At 70.4% G+C, this 17,635-nt stretch overlaps 2 protein-coding genes across 3 annotated transcripts in view; one reads left to right on the forward strand and one right to left on the reverse strand.

Moving 5' to 3' along the window:
* Positions 1 to 15,727, reverse strand: ACOT7 (acyl-CoA thioesterase 7). Of its 2 annotated transcripts, none has more exons than XM_072884189.1 (9): positions 15,614 to 15,727; positions 5,549 to 5,666; positions 4,920 to 5,076; positions 4,297 to 4,388; positions 4,087 to 4,201; positions 2,656 to 2,742; positions 1,732 to 1,848; positions 1,315 to 1,499; positions 1 to 649 (listed from the first exon to the last, which is right to left on the reverse strand). In XM_072884189.1, the coding sequence occupies exons 2-9, from the start codon at positions 5,660 to 5,662 to the stop codon at positions 545 to 547; spliced, it is 972 nt and encodes a 323-aa protein (XP_072740290.1). In that variant the 5' UTR covers positions 5,663 to 5,666; positions 15,614 to 15,727; the 3' UTR covers positions 1 to 544. The 2 variants fall into 2 exon arrangements, with proteins under 2 accessions (XP_072740290.1, XP_072740289.1); XM_072884188.1 differs by lacking the exon at positions 15,614 to 15,727 and adding an exon at positions 6,483 to 6,595.
* The window catches only part of LOC140661674 (espin-like), a 12,528-nt gene continuing 3,277 nt past the window's right edge, over positions 8,385 to 17,635 (forward strand). The window contains 13 exon segments of the mRNA XM_072884191.1: positions 8,385 to 8,678; positions 9,500 to 9,693; positions 12,028 to 12,214; positions 12,314 to 12,496; positions 12,576 to 12,707; positions 12,798 to 13,017; positions 13,086 to 13,207; positions 13,210 to 13,279; positions 13,282 to 13,394; positions 15,001 to 15,135; positions 15,222 to 15,414; positions 17,091 to 17,236; positions 17,333 to 17,614. Of these exon segments, the coding sequence (XP_072740292.1) occupies positions 8,385 to 8,678; positions 9,500 to 9,693; positions 12,028 to 12,214; positions 12,314 to 12,496; positions 12,576 to 12,707; positions 12,798 to 13,017; positions 13,086 to 13,207; positions 13,210 to 13,279; positions 13,282 to 13,394; positions 15,001 to 15,135; positions 15,222 to 15,414; positions 17,091 to 17,236; positions 17,333 to 17,614 (2,271 nt within the window).

Consider the following 17,635-nt stretch of genomic DNA (forward strand, 5'->3'; position numbering starts at 1 on the left):
TTCAGTCAACGACAACAGACTTTATTTATGCCACAGGATTCCTTAAATAACTTAGATGTGCACAAAGAAACTACCTAGAGATGTCAACGAAACGGTCCGAGACATTCAGTACAATACCGGGGCGCGTTTCTCGTCGCGAGTATTGTACGTAAGCTTTGGTGTGCAGTTTTAGGACATACCAGCAAGTTTAAACACAGCACCACAAAGACTCGTGGCCTCGCACGTCCCTCGTGCTGCCACGTGCCTCTGCCCTGCTCCGGCACAGGCGGGAGCTTCCCTTACAGGATTGAACAGTGAAAACAGGACTCCAGAGGCGAATGGCGAGCGACCGGGAAGGCTCCTGGAGGCTTTCGAGGTGCTTAAGCCACCTAAAGCACAAGGTCTACGGCGCTAAACCAATCAGCAGCGAAGCAACCTCACCGCAGCGGCAGCTCCAGCGGCAGGCTGGGGCGGGCAAAGGCGCGAGGCCCGGCGCGGACCAGACACGACACTAACGGGAACCTGGACATTTGGTGGGCGAAGGCTGTGAGCACGCAGGGTGGGATCACTGCCGGGCAGCCTGCTGCATCTGCGCCTGCCGCTTGGCTTTCGTCTGGAGGTACCTGCCCTTCCCTTCCTCGAAGCGCCGCTTCTCATCCTCCGTTTCCGTCTGCCGGTAACAGAAAGAAAGCAAAGCCACCAACGTTAGCTGCCTCGGGGCAGCACAGCTCTCCCATGCCACACCTTGCAAGTGTGTGTGGGAGGGAAACACGCCTCCCCTTACAGGAAATGTAAAGGAAAACCTGTGCTCCATGAAATACGTGTTTTGACAGCTAATGTACTCCTGCACAGAGCAGGAGGAGACCTGTGCGGGATAAAATATTAATCAAGAAACAGCCCCCACTCAGCAGTGCCGCGTCAGCAAAGCCCTGCTGGGATCAGAAGAGCTAAAAATAGGCAGGAGGGCTGGAGCGGGGACACCATGGGGAGCAGGGACGGGACATGGGGGCCTCTGTCGCCGCTCAGGGTCCCCTCCCGCATATCTCCAGCATGGGCAGGAGGAGAAGCTGCAGAGCCTGCACGCAGCCTGTCCTCATCCACGAGGGAGGAAAAAAAATCTCCAATCTTCAAATTGGCAGTTTTCAGAAGAAATTTCAAAAAAACCCCAGACCCTGAAGCCTGCTCTGGAAAGGCTCGTTCATGCTCCTATTTTTCTGCTGAATAATTCAAGGGAAGAGGATTGGTTGGACAAAGAAGCTGGCTGGGGTCTGCCCCAGGAGGAGCAGGAGAGGGGCTGGCCCAACTGGCTCACAGCCCGGCAGGGAAAGCTCTTACCAGCAGCTGAGGGACAGGCAGGGGCTTCCCCTCCTTGCTTAGGGAGACGTAGGTGAAGAAGGCGCTGACAGCACGGTACCGCTCCCGAGGCTCGTCCACGAACGGGTCGGCATCCACAAAGACTTCGATTTCCATGGATTTATTGCTCGTGAAGGTCATGCGCCCCGAAATGGTGATGACGCTGCCTGCGAAGCAGAGAGGGGCCAGTTAAGCAGGCGGCCCCTGCTTCTGCTCAGGGGAAGGGAGCAAGGGGTCCCACATGTTTTATGCTTAAGCCATGTCTTGAGTGGAGCTTCTTGGCACAGGACAGGTCTAATGGGGACTAAATTTCTCTGCCAGTGTGTCCCGAGCACACACCAAGGGAGCCAGGACACGGCACCGCAGGAGAGCTAAGTGCCCGCCACCACCCCCTTGTACCTTTTTTGATCTTCTCATGGAAGTTGATGGCGTCCACTGAGGCGGTGACGATGTTGGTCTTGCAGTGGCGGGCAGCCACAATCCCAGCGACCTCGTCCATGAGCTTCATGGTGACACCTGGGGGATGGAGGCAGAGGGTCCCATCTCAGGGAAGCCGGTGGGATTTGGGAAAAACCACGCATAGGTCGGTAAGGCCTTTGCACGACCAAAGCTATGCCGAGGAGTCAGACCGGAGACTGAATCCCAACTGCAGGAAACCCCCGGTGCCAGCACAAAGACTCCTGTCAAGAGTACCATCAGGGTGACATCCTCGCAGACCTGGGCTTAAGATTTAGGCCAGCTCCGGCTCTCCTGAATTTCTTTGAGCAAAACTCAGCCTTGCAAGGCAAGATCAGTCCCACACAAATGTCCTGCTTGGAAAGAGCTCTGAGCCACGTTGTTGTTCTTTGGGTTTTTTGGGTTTTTTCAGGACACAATTAGATGAAGAGCGGCATCCAGCAGCATCCCAGCCCTGGGCGAATGTGCCCCTCCCCAGGCTCACACCGCACGCATCCGCCCTGCCCTGCCCAACCGACAGGCAACGGGCACTGCCAGCCAAGAGGAAATTACTCCAGCAAGTTGCAGTAATTGGACACCAAGTGTTTATAATCCGAGATTTGCAATTTAAGAGACGATGATGAAACTGTAGGATTTACAGTTCGAGTATAGCAGTTTTCAGGGCTTTTTTTAAAGCATAGAAGAAGATGAAGCTTTTGTCTCAGCTGAAGCAATTCTGAACCTTACAGGCGGTGGAAATGGGCCTGCGTGCCTTCAGAGGCAGAGCCCGCCTCCCAGAAACACCCAGATGCACAAGTTGCTCTCAAACCATGCTTCTGCTCCGGGGAAAAACCAACCCAGCTGTTGAACAGGGCAGCGCTCACTCACCTCCGTGCACGAAGCCCAGCAGCGTGCAGTCCGACGGTCCCACCAGGTGGATCAGGCTGGACTGGCTGTAGCCAACGGTGTGAGGCTCTGGTTAGAGAAGGAGAGCAAAGCGGAGGTCAGAGCTGCTCAGCCAGCACCCATACGCCACCATACGCCCCCGTCTTAAACCGCCTGAAGGCAGAAAACATGGGGCTGGCTTGTGCAAAGCTGAAGTATGTTCAGACCAGCATTTAAATTGGCCCCGAGAAGCCCTGAGAGCAGAGGCCATTCACCACCTGACAGGCTGCCACCTCCTTCTAATGCCCACCCATCAATTTTATTCCAGCTCAGCTCGTTTATTCTGTTAAAGCTTTCGAAGAGCCCGAAAGCAAATGGGAGCGAACTGGATGGACACGTGGCTCTACACCTTCCCTCCTCAGGCCACCAGCCACAGCTGAATCTCCCTGAAGCTGCCACTTAGTGGCGTCTCCAAAGGACCACGCTTTCCCTTCAGCGTGAAGACCTCGGCCCCCGTGTCCCCCAGCCCTGGCACATGCTGCTGTCATTTGACTCGCCACTAAATCCAAGTGACAGAAATCGCACCCTCCGACTGCTGGCAGAGGAAAACCGCTCTGGGGGACAGCTGCGTTTTCCATCTAATGAGAGATGCTAAAGGTGCTTAGCGCAGTAAAAACCAGCCGAGCCCCCGACCGCTCAGCATCACCTCCTCAGGGAGGACACCCGTGCGGCAGCACCCACGGAGCCTTACCTTTCGTCTGCCTATCTGTGAGCAGGGAGAACAGAGGAGAAAAAAGCATTTGAGCAACTTTCATCCCACATCACCCCCGCGACAATCCCCACGTGCCACCTCTCCGCCTCTGCCCGAGGACCACGACTGGTCCTGGAGGCCACCAGCCGCTCGCGCCTTCGGCTTGCCGTCAGCACTGCCAGCATGATTCCAGAAGCCGGGGCAATACTTTCAGTAGGAAAGAGATCCCCAGTGATCCCCCAGGGAGAGCGTGACCCCCAACTGCTCCCTGTAGCTCATCCTCCCCTTCAAACACCAGCCGATGAACTTCTTGCTAAAACTGACTTCCAGCAAGGTGCTGCAGCTGCAGAGCGTGCAAAACCCTCGCCCGATGCTTGCGTTTACGCTATGCCAAGCAAAACTAGCTCCCGCTGCCCAGGAGCACACGAGAGATGCAAGGACTGGTGGCAGGAACCATATTTCGGAAGAGGGTGTCCCACCCACCAGCCCAGCGGGGGATCACGGGTGCCCACCCGGCTTCCCCTTCCGTGGCTCCAAAATCCCATCCCCATCCCTGACGCAGTGTTTCGGAGCACGCGCTCACAGCCACAGGTGCCCGGGGATGGCTGGAGTTGCCTCGGGGACCAGTTCGGCATCCCAGCACCGCCAAGATGTTTCCACAGGGCCCGCACCACCCGTGTTACCTGGGTTGATGACAGGGAAGATCACGTCGCCATTTCTCTGCTTAGTTTCCAGCCGATCCAGCTTTTGCTCCTCGTAACGCTTCTTCCCCTCGTCCTCCTGCTCCTTTCTCGCATACTGGAAGGAAAGGCCGGTGAGAACGCGCCAGGTTAGTGTCGTTCCCCTCAAGAGGGCAAGCTCCGGTTTTCGGGGAGCAAAGCAAGCCGTCCTACCTGGATGGGGGGAACCTCAAGGACCTTGTCCACGTTCTTCAGGGACAGCGGCACATACCACAGCGTCGCCTTGTTCGTCACCTTCTTTGCCCCTGGAGGGGAGGGGGGCAGAGCGTGACTGCGCCGATGCCAGCAGCGCTTCCCCTGCCACCGGCGCTGCTGCGGTCCAGGGTTGGCTGCACGCTGGCGATGCTGCCGGCACTGGGCAGCCCCCTGCCCTGCCAGCTCCTGCCGGGCTTTGGCTCAGAGCGGATGTGACAATGCGCTTTTGGGAAGGCATCCCAGCAAGCAGAGCCGGTTGCCACAGCAACAGCAGGAAAAGGGCCTTTTTCAGGCCAAAGGCAGCCACGGGCAGCAAATTGGGCAGGAGGAGCTAACAGCGGATTTTTCCGTTCTATGCTAGAAACGATCAATGGAGCCGTAATCCCCAGGGACCCTGCTTGGCTTCGCTTCCCAGCGCTGACCCCCCCGCCGCCCCCAGCACTCTCAATAAAAAGGCAAGATCTCCCCTCTGCCCGATGCTGCCGGTGACGGTGGGCGGAGGATGGGGTCAATGCCACAAGCTCTCGGCTTGTCACGGTTATTCCTGGAGTTTTGGGACAGAGCCGCCAGCAGCCACCCACCTGTTAAAATGTTTTCAGACATGACGTTGACCTGGACCTCCACGGAGTGCCGGGAAGTGTAGGTGATCTCAGCACTGACATTGGCCACCTCGCCAATGCACACCGGGGAGAGGAAGTCCGTCCGCTCCACGCGCGCCAGCGCGGCCACACAGGGCTCCTGGGGACGCCGAGACAGCGAGGGTAGCGGCCACAGCCACGCCGTGCAGGACCGCAGCCAGCAGCTCCCCAGAGCCGGCCCATGCCGCGTGCGGCTCCGGCACTTCAACCTCCGCCTTATCAGCCAGTGGCTGTGCTTCCTTCCCCACCCATAATGAATGCCGGGGCCACCTCTGACTTGCCCTTCGCGGGAGTTAAAATATTAACAGCAGCGTAATAATTTTTCTGCTCATAAAACACAATTTCAGCAGGATGCTTCCAGCTACCGGGGCCATACCCTGGCAGCAGCCGGAGCCATCAGTGGTTTGCATGCAGGAGCAAGCGCTTCCGGTGTGGGGGGACGAGCGGGGAGGTCCCCAGGGATGCCCAGTGATCCTGGGGGACCCCCTGCTCCCAGCAGACCCCCGAGGCGCAGTGGGGGGGTCGGAGAGTCACCAAGGCGGAGCCCAGCGGGCACTCCGGCGCCTACTCACCCCGGCCTGGGAGTTGCAGTGGCGGGTGCTGATGATGGCTCCCGCCTCCTCAATCATCTTCAGGATGGTTCCCCCGTGGACGTTCCCCGCGACGTTGGCGTCATCCGGGCGCATGATCCTGCCGGGAGAGGGACATGGGAATTCGCACCCCCCTGCCGTTCCCCCAGCCCGGGTCCCGGTGCAGCCGCCCGGAGGCACCGCTATCGCCCTACCGGATGAGCTGCCGGGCCATCTCACCACGCTGATGCCAGCAACGTCACCGGCGCTGCCTGCACGCGGCTTCCTGCGAGCGGCGGTGGAAACCACCGTAAATTACCGCTGGGAGTGGAAAGAGGCATTGCGCCTCTGCCGAGGCAGCCGGCTGCTTGGCTGGGACCGCATCTCACCGCCACCCCACCGTGGCAAACAGTGGCTGAGCCGGGCACATGCCACCGCTCGACGCGGCTTCCCGGCTTTTGCTGGAGCAGCAAATAAGCGACTGGAGGAGGGAAGGCGAGGCACGGTGGTGATGGGGCAACGGCTGTGTGCCGGCCCGGAGAGGAGCCGTGCTTCAGCAAGGCGGCCATGCCAAGGAGCCGCAGCGGGCAAAGGCAGGAAAACCGGGCGTGCCCTGCCCGCCCCGCCAGCTCACACGCACCGGAGCAAGGGCGCGGTGCTGCTGTCCTCTGCCCGGTGCAGGCAGCGTCACCAGTGGCGGGAGCGATGCTGGTGCAGGCAGCGTGACCAGTGCGCGCAGCGTCGCTGGTGCAGGCAGCGTGTCTGCTGCAGGCAGCGTTGCCGGCGCCGGCAGCAGTGCAGGTAGCACCGCCGGTAGCATCCCGGTTGCAGGCCGGCCCCGGCTCCGGCGCCCGCCCGCGGTCCCCCAGCCCGCCTGCCCTCCCCTGCCCAGCCCTCCCCTGGGTCCCCAGCAGCGGGCGGCGCGGCGGAGCCGTACCTGGAGACCTGGATGGCGGCCGGGCCCGGGCCCGCGGCCCCCCGCTCCGACATGGCGGCACCGGCGCCCCGCCCGCAACGGCGCTGCGGCACCACCACGCCTCGCCCCGCCGCGCCCCACCCCGGGGGACACGCCCCCCGCGCCGCCCCATTGGCTGGCAGCGCCTCGCCACGCCCCCGTGCCGGCAAGGGGGCGGGGCCGGCGCTCCGCCGGCCGGGGGCGCAGCCGGGAGCCGGTGCTGCCCGGGGGGCGGAGCCCCGGTGCTGCCGGGGAGCTGTGCGTGCCCCACGGGGACAGCGGCCCCTCCGCCCCCCTCCTCAGCTGCCTGCCCCGGGGCGTGTCCCGCCTGCAGGGGGGCTCGTGGGGGCCGTGGCCTTCGGGCCGGCACGGGCAGCTGCCTGCTCCCGCCTGAGCAGGCTCACGCCGGGCGCGGGCTGCTGGCGGGCAGCCTCCTCGCCGCCCTCGTTCCCTGGCGCCGGCGGCTCTCTCCGGCTGGGAAGGAGCCCCGTGGGGCGCCCGGGGTTTGCCGGGCGGGCGGAGGCGACGGCCCCGAGCGGCCAGCGATGGATCGCCGCCGAGCGCAGGCGGGGTCGGGGTGCGGACAGGCATGGACGGGGCGGATGGGGAGGGATGGAGGCGGGCCAGGGCCGGCGTGGGCAGGCCAGGGCTGGCGGGGCCAGGGCCGGGGGCGGGGGGGGGCCGCGGCACCCACGTGCCGGCCGAGCAGCGGCAGGATGAGCGTTTGGAGCCGGTCGAGGCTCTCGTTGATGCGGGCGCGGCGGCGCTTCTCCAGGCGGGGCTTGAGGCTCTGCGGGGAGACGGGGCGGCGAGGGTGGGCGGGCGGCCCGGGGTGCGGAGGGGCCCGGGAGCGCCGGAGCTCTCACCTTGTGCAGCTCGGCGGCGGCAGGAGGGGGGCGCGGGGGCCGGGGGGGACATGATGCTCCGGTACCGGTACGCCGCCGCCTTTACGGGCCGCCGGCGGGGCAAGGCGGGCAGGCAGGGAGGCAGGCAGGCAGAGCGGGGGCGCCGGGCAGGGCGGGAGGGCCGGGTAGAGAGGGCAGGGCCGGGCAGGGCAGGAGAGAGGCAGGACTGGCAGGGAGGGCAAGGCAGGCAGGGAGAGCAGGGCAGGCAGGCAGGGAGGGCGGACAGGCAGGGAGGGCAGGGCAGGCAGGGCAGTGCAGGCAGGCGGGGCGGCCGTGCCGCTGTCCGCGGTGCTGAACGCGCGGCGCTGCCGCTGTCCGCGGTGCTGACGGCGGGGCTGCCCCAGCCGCGCTGCCCGCGCTGCCCGCGCTGCCCGGGCCCGGGGTAACCGCCGCCGCTGCCCGGGCTGCCCACGGGTTCCGCCGTGCCTTCCCGCGGTGCCGGCCCCCCCCCCCCACCGGCCGTCCCGGCCCCCCGTCCCCTCGTCCCCCCCCCGCGGCGGGAGGAGGCAGGGCAGCCCGCCCAGCGCCCCCTCCGCTCCTGCCCGTGCTGCCGGGACCGGCGGGGGCACGTCGGGGCTGCCGGAGGAGCCCATCACGGCCGCGGCTCTCGCGTCGGCGGGCGGCGGGCGGGGGGGAAGGGGACCGCCGTGGGGCGGGGAGGGGCAGCAGCTCCCCACGGCCGCGGACGGCAGCGCCGGCAGCCGGGCTCGGGCCGCTCCTGGGGTCCCCCGAGCCGGCTCCCGGCCCGCGGCCCGCGGCCCGGCGCGGCTCGGCTGCCCCGGCAGGGGCCGGCGGGAGCGGCGCGGGGGTCCCGGGCAGCGGGGGCAGCCGCCGCGCCGTCGGGCGGGGCGGGCGGAGGGGCGGCCCCGGGGGAGGAGGAGGAGGAGCCGGCGGCACCGGGGGGGGGCGGCGGGGCGGCAGCGCCGCGCAGTGCCAAGCGGCGGCCGGGGCCGGGGCCGGGGCCGGGGCCGGGGCCGGGATGGCGCTGGAGCGGGCGCTGCTGGCGGCGCGGCAGGGCGACCTGGAGGCGCTGCGGGGGCTGCGGGCGGCCGGGCTGCTGCGGCCGGGGCTGCGGGACGCCCTGGGCGCCTCCCCCGCGCACCACGCCGCCCGTGCCGGCCGCCTCGCCTGCCTCCGGTACCTGGCGGCCGAGGCCGCGCTCCGCGGGGACGCGCGGGCGCGCAACGGGGCCACGCCGGCCCACGACGCCGCCGCCACCGGCAACCTCGCCTGTCTCCAGTGGCTGCTCACGCAGGGGGGCTGCGGCGTGCAGGTGCGAGCGGGGCGCGGGGGGGCGGCGGGCGGCAGGGCCCCCCGTGGGCGCGGGCGAGCGGCGGCGGCGGCCGCGGGGAGGCGGTCGCGTGTGGACCCTCCGCTCTGCCGCCGAGGGGCCGGGGCCGGGGCCCGCGCGGGCGGGACGCCGCCGTGCGGAGTGGGCGGCAGCCGGGGGACCCGGAGAGCCCCCGGGCTCCCGGTGGGGCTCAGCCCCGAGGAGGGGGTGCGGCGGGCAGAGACCCCTCCGGGGCCGTGCCCGGGGCCGCCGGCCGCTCCCGGGGTTACACAACGGCACCGGGGCGCGTAAGCGGCTTGCCCCGGGGCCGGCCGAGAGGTAACGACATGTGACGGGCTGGAGGAAGAGGAGGCGGCGGAGGGGCTGGGAGAGGGGATTAAGCGGGACGGCCGGGGTCGGCACGCTTCGGCAGCCCGCTGGCCAGGGGCCAGCTCTGCCCGCGCCCCGCCGAGCGTGGAGGGCGGCCGGGCCGGCAGCGCAGCGGGGCTCTGCCGTGAGCCCCCCCGGGCCGGGGCCGCCCGCCGCCGGCAGAACAAGGGGGGGGGTGGGGGGGGGCTTTGTGCAGCGCTCGCTGTGTGCGGATGCAGGCCCCGCCGCAGGGCAGCCGCGCTCGTCCCGTGGCCCCTCCGATGGCCCGTCCCCTCGCTCCAGCCCTGCTCCGCGCAGACGGGACCTCCACCCCGGCCAGCCCACCCCCCCCGCCCGGGGTCGGCTCCCGGCTGGGGGCCGCCCCGCGGCCACCCACGGCTCCCTGTCCCACGCACGCTCCCCGGCGCCGACGGCCGCCCCGCTTCCTCCCGCAGGACACGGACAACTCCGGTGCCACCATCCTACACCTGGCAGCCCGCTTCGGTCACCACGAGGTGATTGACTGGCTCCTCCGCTTCGGGGGCAGCGACCCCACGGCAGCCACTGACACGGGAGCGCTGCCCGTCCACTACGCCGCGGCCAAAGGGGATTTCCCTTCCCTGCGACTCCTCCTGGGACACTGCCCCAGGTAACGGCCCCCGCTGCCGGTGGGCGAGACGGGCTCTGCGCCGGGGGCTCGCCGGCACGAGAGGGGCTGGTGGGGCAGCAGGGTGCCCGCTGCCGCCCCATCCCTCCCTCCAGCCGCCGGGCAAGGTGCCAGCGCTGGAGGCGGCTGCCGCAGCCACCCTCGTCCCCCGGCTCCAAGGGCAACGCGGCCGCGTTATCAGGCCGGGCAGCCAGCTGCACCTTCTTTATGGCCTGGAGAGAAAGGGCGAGGAGGAGAGCGGCAGTGCTGGCAGAAATATTGCCACCGGCCGCCGGGGCGGCTCCCTGGGCTCCTGGCGCAGGGCGATAACACAGCCGCCTTTGTCCGCCTGCCGTTATATAAATGGATTAGGCTGCCCGCCGAGGAGAGGCCTCTCCCCGTGCCGGAGGCGACCTTTCTGCCTGCCCAGGGCCACGAGCACCGCCGGACACAGCAGCTCCGCTGAGCCGGCACCACCGCGGCAGCGTCCCTGCTTCGCCTCCCGAGCAGTGCCCGGGGCCGGGCTGGTCCCCCAGGGTACAGGGCACGGCAGCCCACCGGGCACGCGGTGCCAAGCCTTGCCGCGGAGCTGCGGCAGGCGATTAGGCAGCCCCTAATCTGATTTCCTGCGGTGGGCAGAGGCCGCTAGAAATAACCTACAGCCCCGGCCGAGGTGGAGCCCGGGGGGATGTGCCGTTGTCCCACACCGTGCCCGGCGGGCTCGAGGGCCGCGGATGCGAGGGGCTGCGCAGCTCCCTCACATCCAAGGGGGTCCCAAGGCAGCGGGAGGTGAACCAGGGCTCAGCAACCCTCCGTCCCTGGGTGCCACGACCCCAGACCCCCCCCCCAGCCTTCTCGCCAGGCAGGGCCACAGAGCCCATCGCGGGGTCCCTGTACCCCCGCGGCACTCACCGGCTGCCAGCAGCCTCCCCAGCCCGGCCCTTTATCCCCAGGTTATCCCCAGGTGTGCCGGCTCAGCCCTGGGCACCTGTGGGGATTAACCCCCCGCAGCCCCCAGCCTGGCCCCAGCCCAGCCGCGGCTCCCACTCGCTGCCCGCAGTGTCGGCCCCGGTGTGGCGCAGCACTGGCGGCAGCCCTCCCGCATTGGCTTTCACGCTTCCTCCCGGGGTTGCTCCGCTGCCGTCACCGCCTTCCCCCTGAATTATTTAGGGCTCGCCCCGCTCCCGGCCCCGCGCCCGTCCAGAGGCTCCGTTACAGCCGCGAAATCCAATCCCTGCGCACCGCCGCGGGACACTGGCGCTCCCGGCCCACCTTCGCCCCGGCTTCGCGGGGTCCCCAGCAGCCAGCGGCCTGGCATGGGGTCGCAGCCATCTGGCAAAGCAGTTTACCGTCACTCGCCCAAGTGGCTTAACCCCTTCCCGATTAGTGGGAAACAGCAATTGGGCTGACCGTGTGCCCGTGCCCCCACCGTCCCCCTGCGCCCCGGCCCAGCCTGCCACTGCCCCGGCCCCAGCCCCTGCTCGGGGAGCGCCCAGCAGCGTGCCGGCCCGGCGCTGCAGCACCACGGGGCAGGCGCCCTGCGGCATGGCACGGCAGGAAGGCTGCGGCCCGTCTCATGGTTACAGGGTTCAATTATTAAGGGCCCACGATCATTGCGATAACAGAGCAGAGTATTTATTGCGCTTCCTTTTTTAAATATTCAACAGGGTTTTTTATGGAGCTCTTAATAAAACAGCTTCCTGCGTGGCAGGGATGCAGGGGTGTGGGGCGTGGGATATGGGGATGTGGCATGCGGGATGCAGAATATGGGGCTGCGGGATGTGGGATGCGGGCATTAGGGATTTCGGAGGCGGGCTGTGCGATTTGGGATGCACAATGCGGGATGTGGGGACGCCAAGGCCCGCTGGGGTGGCAGGGGGATGCCCGTGCCCGGCAGCGGGGCTGGCAGGGGGCAGCGGGGCCGGGCAGTGCCGTGGTGCAGGCTGGCCTTTCCCTGCCGGCTGCCCTGCAGCTGGTGCTGCCTAAGCCGCTTATTTAAAAATACTGCTAAATTGCAGTGTCCAAAAACAGCCGGAGGAAGGAGCTTAGCCTAAGCAGGCTGATTAACTTAGTGACCTCCTGCTGCAGTGGCCGCCGCTGCGTGGGGATGCAGTGGGGAGCCGTGGGGTGGACGGCTCCCGGCCCACGCTGCCCACGCTACCCGGCCCTGGCACTGCCCTGCCTGCCCCCGGCCAGCGCGTCCCCCGTGCCCTGTGTGTCCTCTGTGCCCCCACATGTCCCCAAGTCCCTGCAACCCACGTGTCCCCCACACGCCCCGTCCCGGTGCGCTGCCGGTGGCGGTGACTGCGGGTGACGGGCGCTGTGCCCCACTTGCAGCACGCTGAGTGCCCAGACCAAGACGGGGGCCACCCCGCTGTACCTCGCCTGCCAGGAGGGCCACCTGGAGATCATCCAGTACCTGGTGCAGGACTGCGGGGCCGACCCCCACGCACGCGCCCACGATGGCATGACCCCGCTGCACGCTGCTGCCCAGATGGGCCACAACACCGTCATTGTCTGGCTGGTAAGCACTGGACGGGTGCAGAGTGGCGGTGTGGTGGCACAGCGTGGTGGCACGGCGTGGGGCTGGTGGTGCCGGCACTCAGCGCACCTGCCCGTGCAGATGAGCTTCACGACAGTGAGCCTGTCAGAGCGGGACGCCGAGGGGGCCACGGCCATGCACTTTGCTGCCAGCCGCGGCCATGCCAAGGTGCTGAGCTGGCTGCTGCTGCACGGCGGGGAGATCACGACCGACAGCTGGGGCGGCACACCGCTGCACGATGCTGCCGAGAACGGCGAGCTGGAGGTGGGTGCTGGCAACCGGCGGGGTGCCGGGGTGGGGGGGGGCACCCTCTGGCCCCACCACGTGCCTCCCCTCTCCCCAGTGCTGCCAGATCCTGGTGGTGAACGGTGCCGACCTCAGTGTCCGCGACCAGGACGGCTACACAGCGGCCGACCTCGCCGACTACAATGGCCACAGCCACTGCGCCCAGTACCTGCGCACTGTGGAGAACATGGTACGCCAGCGTCCCGTGCCGAGCACGCGGGGAACGCGCGGGGCCCCCCTGCTCCCGCCCCACCGCCTGACCACGCGGCTGTGCTGGCAGAGCGTGGAGCACCGTGTGCTGTCGCGAGACCCCTCGGTGGACGGGGAGTGCCGGCAGCCCGACTCGGGCATGTCGTCGCCCAACACCATGGCATCGGTGCCTCAGGCGCGCTTCGAGGTGGGCTCCCCTGCCAGCACCCTCTCCAACTACGACTCCTGCCACTCCAGCCAGTCCAGCACCGGGGAGAAGAGGGGTGGCCCCCCGGGGGCCCCCGCTGCCCGTGAGTGCGGGGCCGGGGGGCACGGGGCGGGTGGGGCCAGCCCCCCCCTGACCCCCTGCCCTGCGCAGGGGTGCCCGAGCCGGCTCTGGCGGACATGCAGGCGTACATGGACATGCTGGACCCTGAGACGCGGCCGCGGGGCCGGGGGCCGGCAGGCGAGGGTCCCCCCCTGCCGCCACCCCCCGCCTTCCCCCACCACCGCCCCCGCCCCCCGCAGCCCAGCCGCCCCCGCCGCCCCCCGGCTACCCTGCGCCCGCACCCCCGCCGCCCCCCACACCCCCGACATCTATGTGCAGGCCAAGAACAACCTGCGGCACGTGGAGAGCCAGGCGCTGCGCCGAGAGGTACGGCCCCGTGCAGTATGTCCCGTGCACCGTGTTCCCCACGCACCAGGCCCCTCGCGCAGCCGCTCCTGGCCACGCAGCTCAGGGGACGTGCCATGCAGGGGGGACGTGCCACCGGGCACTGATCCCCCGTGGGGAGCTGTTAGCTCTTGATGCACCGGGAGGGGACAGCCCCGGCTTGAGGCCACGTGCCCGAGGTGCTGGCACGCACCAGGGGGCTGGGGTGCAACCGGCAGCAAGGGTGCAGCAAGCCGGGGCCGGCGATGCTCCGGTGTCTCCATGGCACTGGGCGGCCCTGCTCCACCGCCGCACCGGCTGGGGCCCTTAGCGGCACCGTGCAGGCCGGTGCGTGGCTGGCTGGCGCAGCCGCACCCACGTGGCCCCGGCAATGCCACCGGCACCATGGCGAGCTGGGCGTGGGCGGCTGTGCAGGCTGTAACCTGAGCGGCCGGCTCCGGTGTCGCCCGCGCCACAGGTGTCGGGTGGCACAGCCGACGCTGCCAGGAGCTGAGAGGGCTCAGCCGGGCGTGCGCAGGTAAGAGGGGTGCAGCCCCCCAGGGCGGGCCGGGGGGCATAGGGACGCGGTGGGCTCGGGGCCGCCCCAACCCCATACCGTGGCTCTCGCCGCCCCGCTGGGGACAGGAGCCCGGTGCACGGCCATGGCTAGGGCACTGGCAGAGCCCCGTGCCACGGGGGTCGGGGGCACGTGGGATGGGGGTCTCGGTGGAGCAGCGTTGCCAGGCCCGTGCGGTACTTGGCACCCCCATGTGCTCGTGCACGGCCCTGGCTCGTCAGCGCTTACCGGGGTAACAAGCGGCCCGGGGCTACAGAGCTGGGCTGCCCTTGAGGAGGCGTGGGCGTGTGCCAGGCCAGCGCCAGAGCGGCGTGGGCGGCCCATGCAGCGGGGCTGAGCGGCACGGACCCTCGCACCAGACCGGGCCTGGGGCTGCCGGAGCAGGAGCCAGGCTTGGCACAGCGCCCAGGGCAGCCAGAGCAGGAAGCGCCAAGCTGGCGCTTGCTGACTTAGCTGGGGCTGGTGGCGGCGGCAAGCGCCCGGGCTCGCCGCGCAAACGCCACGGGCAGAGGCGGCGCACGGGGAAATGCAAATAGCGGGGCCCCCGGCACGGGGAGCGGGGCCGTGCTGCCGCAGCACCCCGAGCCTGGGGAGCGGGCACGGCCCCCTGCAGCACCGGCGCCTGGCAGCACGACCCGCAAAGCCGCTGCGGTATGTGCCGGGGTGAGCCGAGGCTGCGCTGCCCGAGAGCCCCGTTCAGAGGGAGGTTTGGAACCGGGCCCCGGCCCCACGGGGGATAAGCTCCCGCTAATCCGCGGGGCCGGGGCTCGGCGCTCCTGTTCCCAGGGGGTTATCCCGGGCGAGGCCCGGCCGGGCTCCCGGGCGCAGGCTCGGGGGTCACGGTGCCAGGCGCCGATGGCGCGCGCTGCCGCCCCGGCACGCGGCTCCCGGTGCAGCCTCGCGCCGAGCGAGCCCCGGGGCCCCGCGCCCGCCGTCCCCCCGGCCCGGCACCTGCCCCGCGGCCACCGCTGGCGCTGCCCCGCGGCCGCCCCGCTCGCGGCCGGGCCCGGCCGCGCTGAGCCGCGCTCCCCGTTGCAGCTGGCGTCCCGGGAGAGCAGCCCCGAGGGCCTGCGCCGGGCCGACTCCACCAGGCGGTCGAGGAACTTCGGCAAGCAGCCGAGCACCGGCGACTACTACAAGCACCTGGGGCACGGTGCGGCCGAGCAGCCCGGCCCCCGGCGAACGGCGCACAGCGAGGAGGTGAGCGCCGGCCCCGCGCCGCAGGCCCGCCCGCGGCCCGGCGGCGGCGGCGGCACCGGGCGACGCCTGCCCGCGCTCTCTTCCAGGCATCGCCCGTCTCGGCGGACGCCATGCGCAACGGCGAGAGCCAGCCCAGCGCCGAGCTGCCGCCGCCGCCGCCCGCCCCGCCGCTGCCCGATGCCGCCCGCCCCGCGCCGCCGCCGCCGCCGCCGCCGCCGCCGCCGGCCGAGACCCCCGCCGGCCCCCGCCGCTCCTCCTCCTCCTCCTCCTCCGCGGGAAGTAAGTGGCGGGGCGCCGGGCGGGGCGCGGGGAGCGGTCCGGGGCACCGTCCCCTCGGCTGCGCCGCGGCGCCGGCCGCCCCTGGCGCGTCCCCTCCCGCGGCGCTCCGGCCGCTCGGCTCCTGACGGGCTCTCTGTCCTTCTCTCCTCCGGTGTCGGCGCGGGGGCCCCCACGCCCGCCCGCCCCCGCCTGCTCTCACCGCTGGCCGCTTCTCTTCTCTCTTGCCTCGCGGTGGCCAAATCCTTCCTCTGCCGCGCGCCCCGCGCCGCCTCCCCGCTTCTCCCGGCAGGAGGGAAGGCGCTCAGGCAGATGAGGAGTAAGTACCGCGGCCCGCGCCCCTCCCCGCGCCGGGGCTGCCGGCGCGGGGCACGGCCGGAGGGGCCCGGCGCAGCACCGTCCCCCGCCGGAGCCGCGGGGCGTCGACGGCCGCCCGCCCGCCCGCCGCCCTCCTGCCCGCCGGGCCCCCGCGGCCGCCTCGCCGGGCCGCGGGGCACGCGGCCGCCCGCAGCGCCGCCGCAGGGCCGCCCGGGCCGGCGGGCAGGGCTGGCGGGGCGGGGCGGGGCGGTCCGGGCCGGCGGCGGGGCCCCGCGCCCCCCGCGGCCCCGCGCACAGAGCCGCCTTTGTCCGCGCTCCGCCGCCCGGCGTGACCCCGCCACGTGAGCGCGCCGCCGCTCCCCGCGCTGGCCGCGGCCGGCGGGCTTGGCCGCCGCTCGGCGCCCGCTTTATTAGCGGCGGCCGCCGGGGCCGGGCGGCCTCAGCCGGCGCTGGACGGCGGCGCGGGCGCCCCGCCGGGCCCTCAGCTCCCGCAGCCGTCTGGCCCCGGCGCGGCGGGGCCGAGCGGGGCGAGCCGCGGGCGGCGGGGAGGGGGCTCTGCCCGGGGCAGCATGGCCCGTTAGGGACCCGCGCATGGCTGGCGCGCACGGTGGGTGCTCGCGGGGCGGGCGGCGCCAGCAGCGGGGCGGGCGTCCCCCGGTGCCGGTGCCGGCGCCGGCGCCGCGCAGCCCCCGGGGCTCGGGGCCGGCAGCGGGGCCGGCTCGGGCTGTTGGAGCGTCCGCTGCTGGGGGCTGCGGGGGGGGGGTCCGGGGCCGCCGGTGAGGTGGCACGGGGACATCCTGCTGTGCCCTGCCGGGGCCGCTGCCAGCCGCGGACCCGTCCCTCCGCAAGCCGGTCGCTGCTGTGGCAGCACAGTGCCGCGGGGTGGGTGGCACTCGGGGCTGGGGCTGTGCTGGGGCCCCAGGAGCTGGGTGCTGGGTGCTGGTCCGGCAGGCTCCCGTGGACCCAGCGAGCTGGGTGTCGGGATGCTGGTCCCGTGGGCCTGGGGAGCTGGGTGCCGGGCTGCTGAGTGCTGGGGTGTTGCTCTGGGTGGGGTCCCAAGGACCCGGGGAGTTGGGTGCCGCAGCGCTGTTCCTGTGGACCCGGTGAGCTGCGTGCCGGGGTGCTGGTCTGGTAGGGTCCCGTGGACCCGGGGAGCTGGGTGCTGGGGTGCTGGTCCCATGGACCTGGGGGGGGCTGGGTGCCGGAATGCTGCTCCGATGGGGGTACCAGGGGCTCCCGGGTGGGGGGGGCAGTCAGCCGGCCACCCTGCCACCCCCGTGTCCCGCGACCTGGCGGGGGAGCCGGGGGGGCGGGGGGCTGCCGGCGGCGGGTCCCTTACTGCCTGCCCTGCCTCCCCGCAGGCACCAAGTCCTTCAACATGATGTCCCCCACCGGCGACAACTCGGAGCTGCTGGCCGAGATCAAGGCCGGGAAGAGCCTCAAGCCGACGCCACAGAGCAAAGGCTTCACCACCGTCTTTTCCGGCAGCGGCCAGGCAGGGGCCAACGTAGGTGGGGGGGGTGGGGCAGGGGAGCCGGTGGCACGGAGCAGCACGGCATGGCAGGCACCCAGCACCCTCCCTCCCTCCCTCCTTCCTCCGCAGGCAGAGTCGCCGGTGTCCTCCCCGTCACCCACCAGGACGCCCACCCCGCCAGCCACCCCCGAGGCTGCCGGGCCGCCACGCTGCCTGGCAGGGGGCTCGCCGGAGCCCGTGCTGAACGGGAGCTCGCCGGTGCCGGTGGCGGGTGCTGGAGCGGCGGTGGAGGCAGAGACACTGGTGCCGAGCCATGACGAGCAGGGCCGGCCCATCCCCGAGTGGAAGCGGCAGGTGATGGTGCGCAAGCTGCAGCTCCGCATGCAGGAGGAAGAGGAGCAGCGGCGCAAGGTAGGGGGGTCCCGCGTGCCG

Source organism: Ciconia boyciana, chromosome 19 (genome assembly GCF_034638445.1).
Source record: "Ciconia boyciana chromosome 19, ASM3463844v1, whole genome shotgun sequence".
NCBI classification, from domain to species: domain Eukaryota; kingdom Metazoa; phylum Chordata; class Aves; order Ciconiiformes; family Ciconiidae; genus Ciconia; species Ciconia boyciana.

What these genes read in the sequence shown, in the direction of transcription:
- ACOT7 (XM_072884188.1), bottom strand. Translation starts at nt 6,535, where the DNA reads ATGTCGGAGCGGGGGGCCGCGGGCCCGGGCCCGGCCGCCATCCAGGTC. An exon ending in GTCTGAAAACATTTTAACAG is followed by an intron (nt 4,389 to 4,919) that starts GTGGGTGGCTGC and finishes CCTCCCCTCCAG; the next exon opens with GGGCAAAGAAGGTGACGAAC. An exon ending in TGCCTGTCCCTCAGCTGCTG is followed by an intron (nt 650 to 1,314) that starts GTAAGAGCTTTC and finishes TGTTACCGGCAG; the next exon opens with ACGGAAACGGAGGATGAGAA.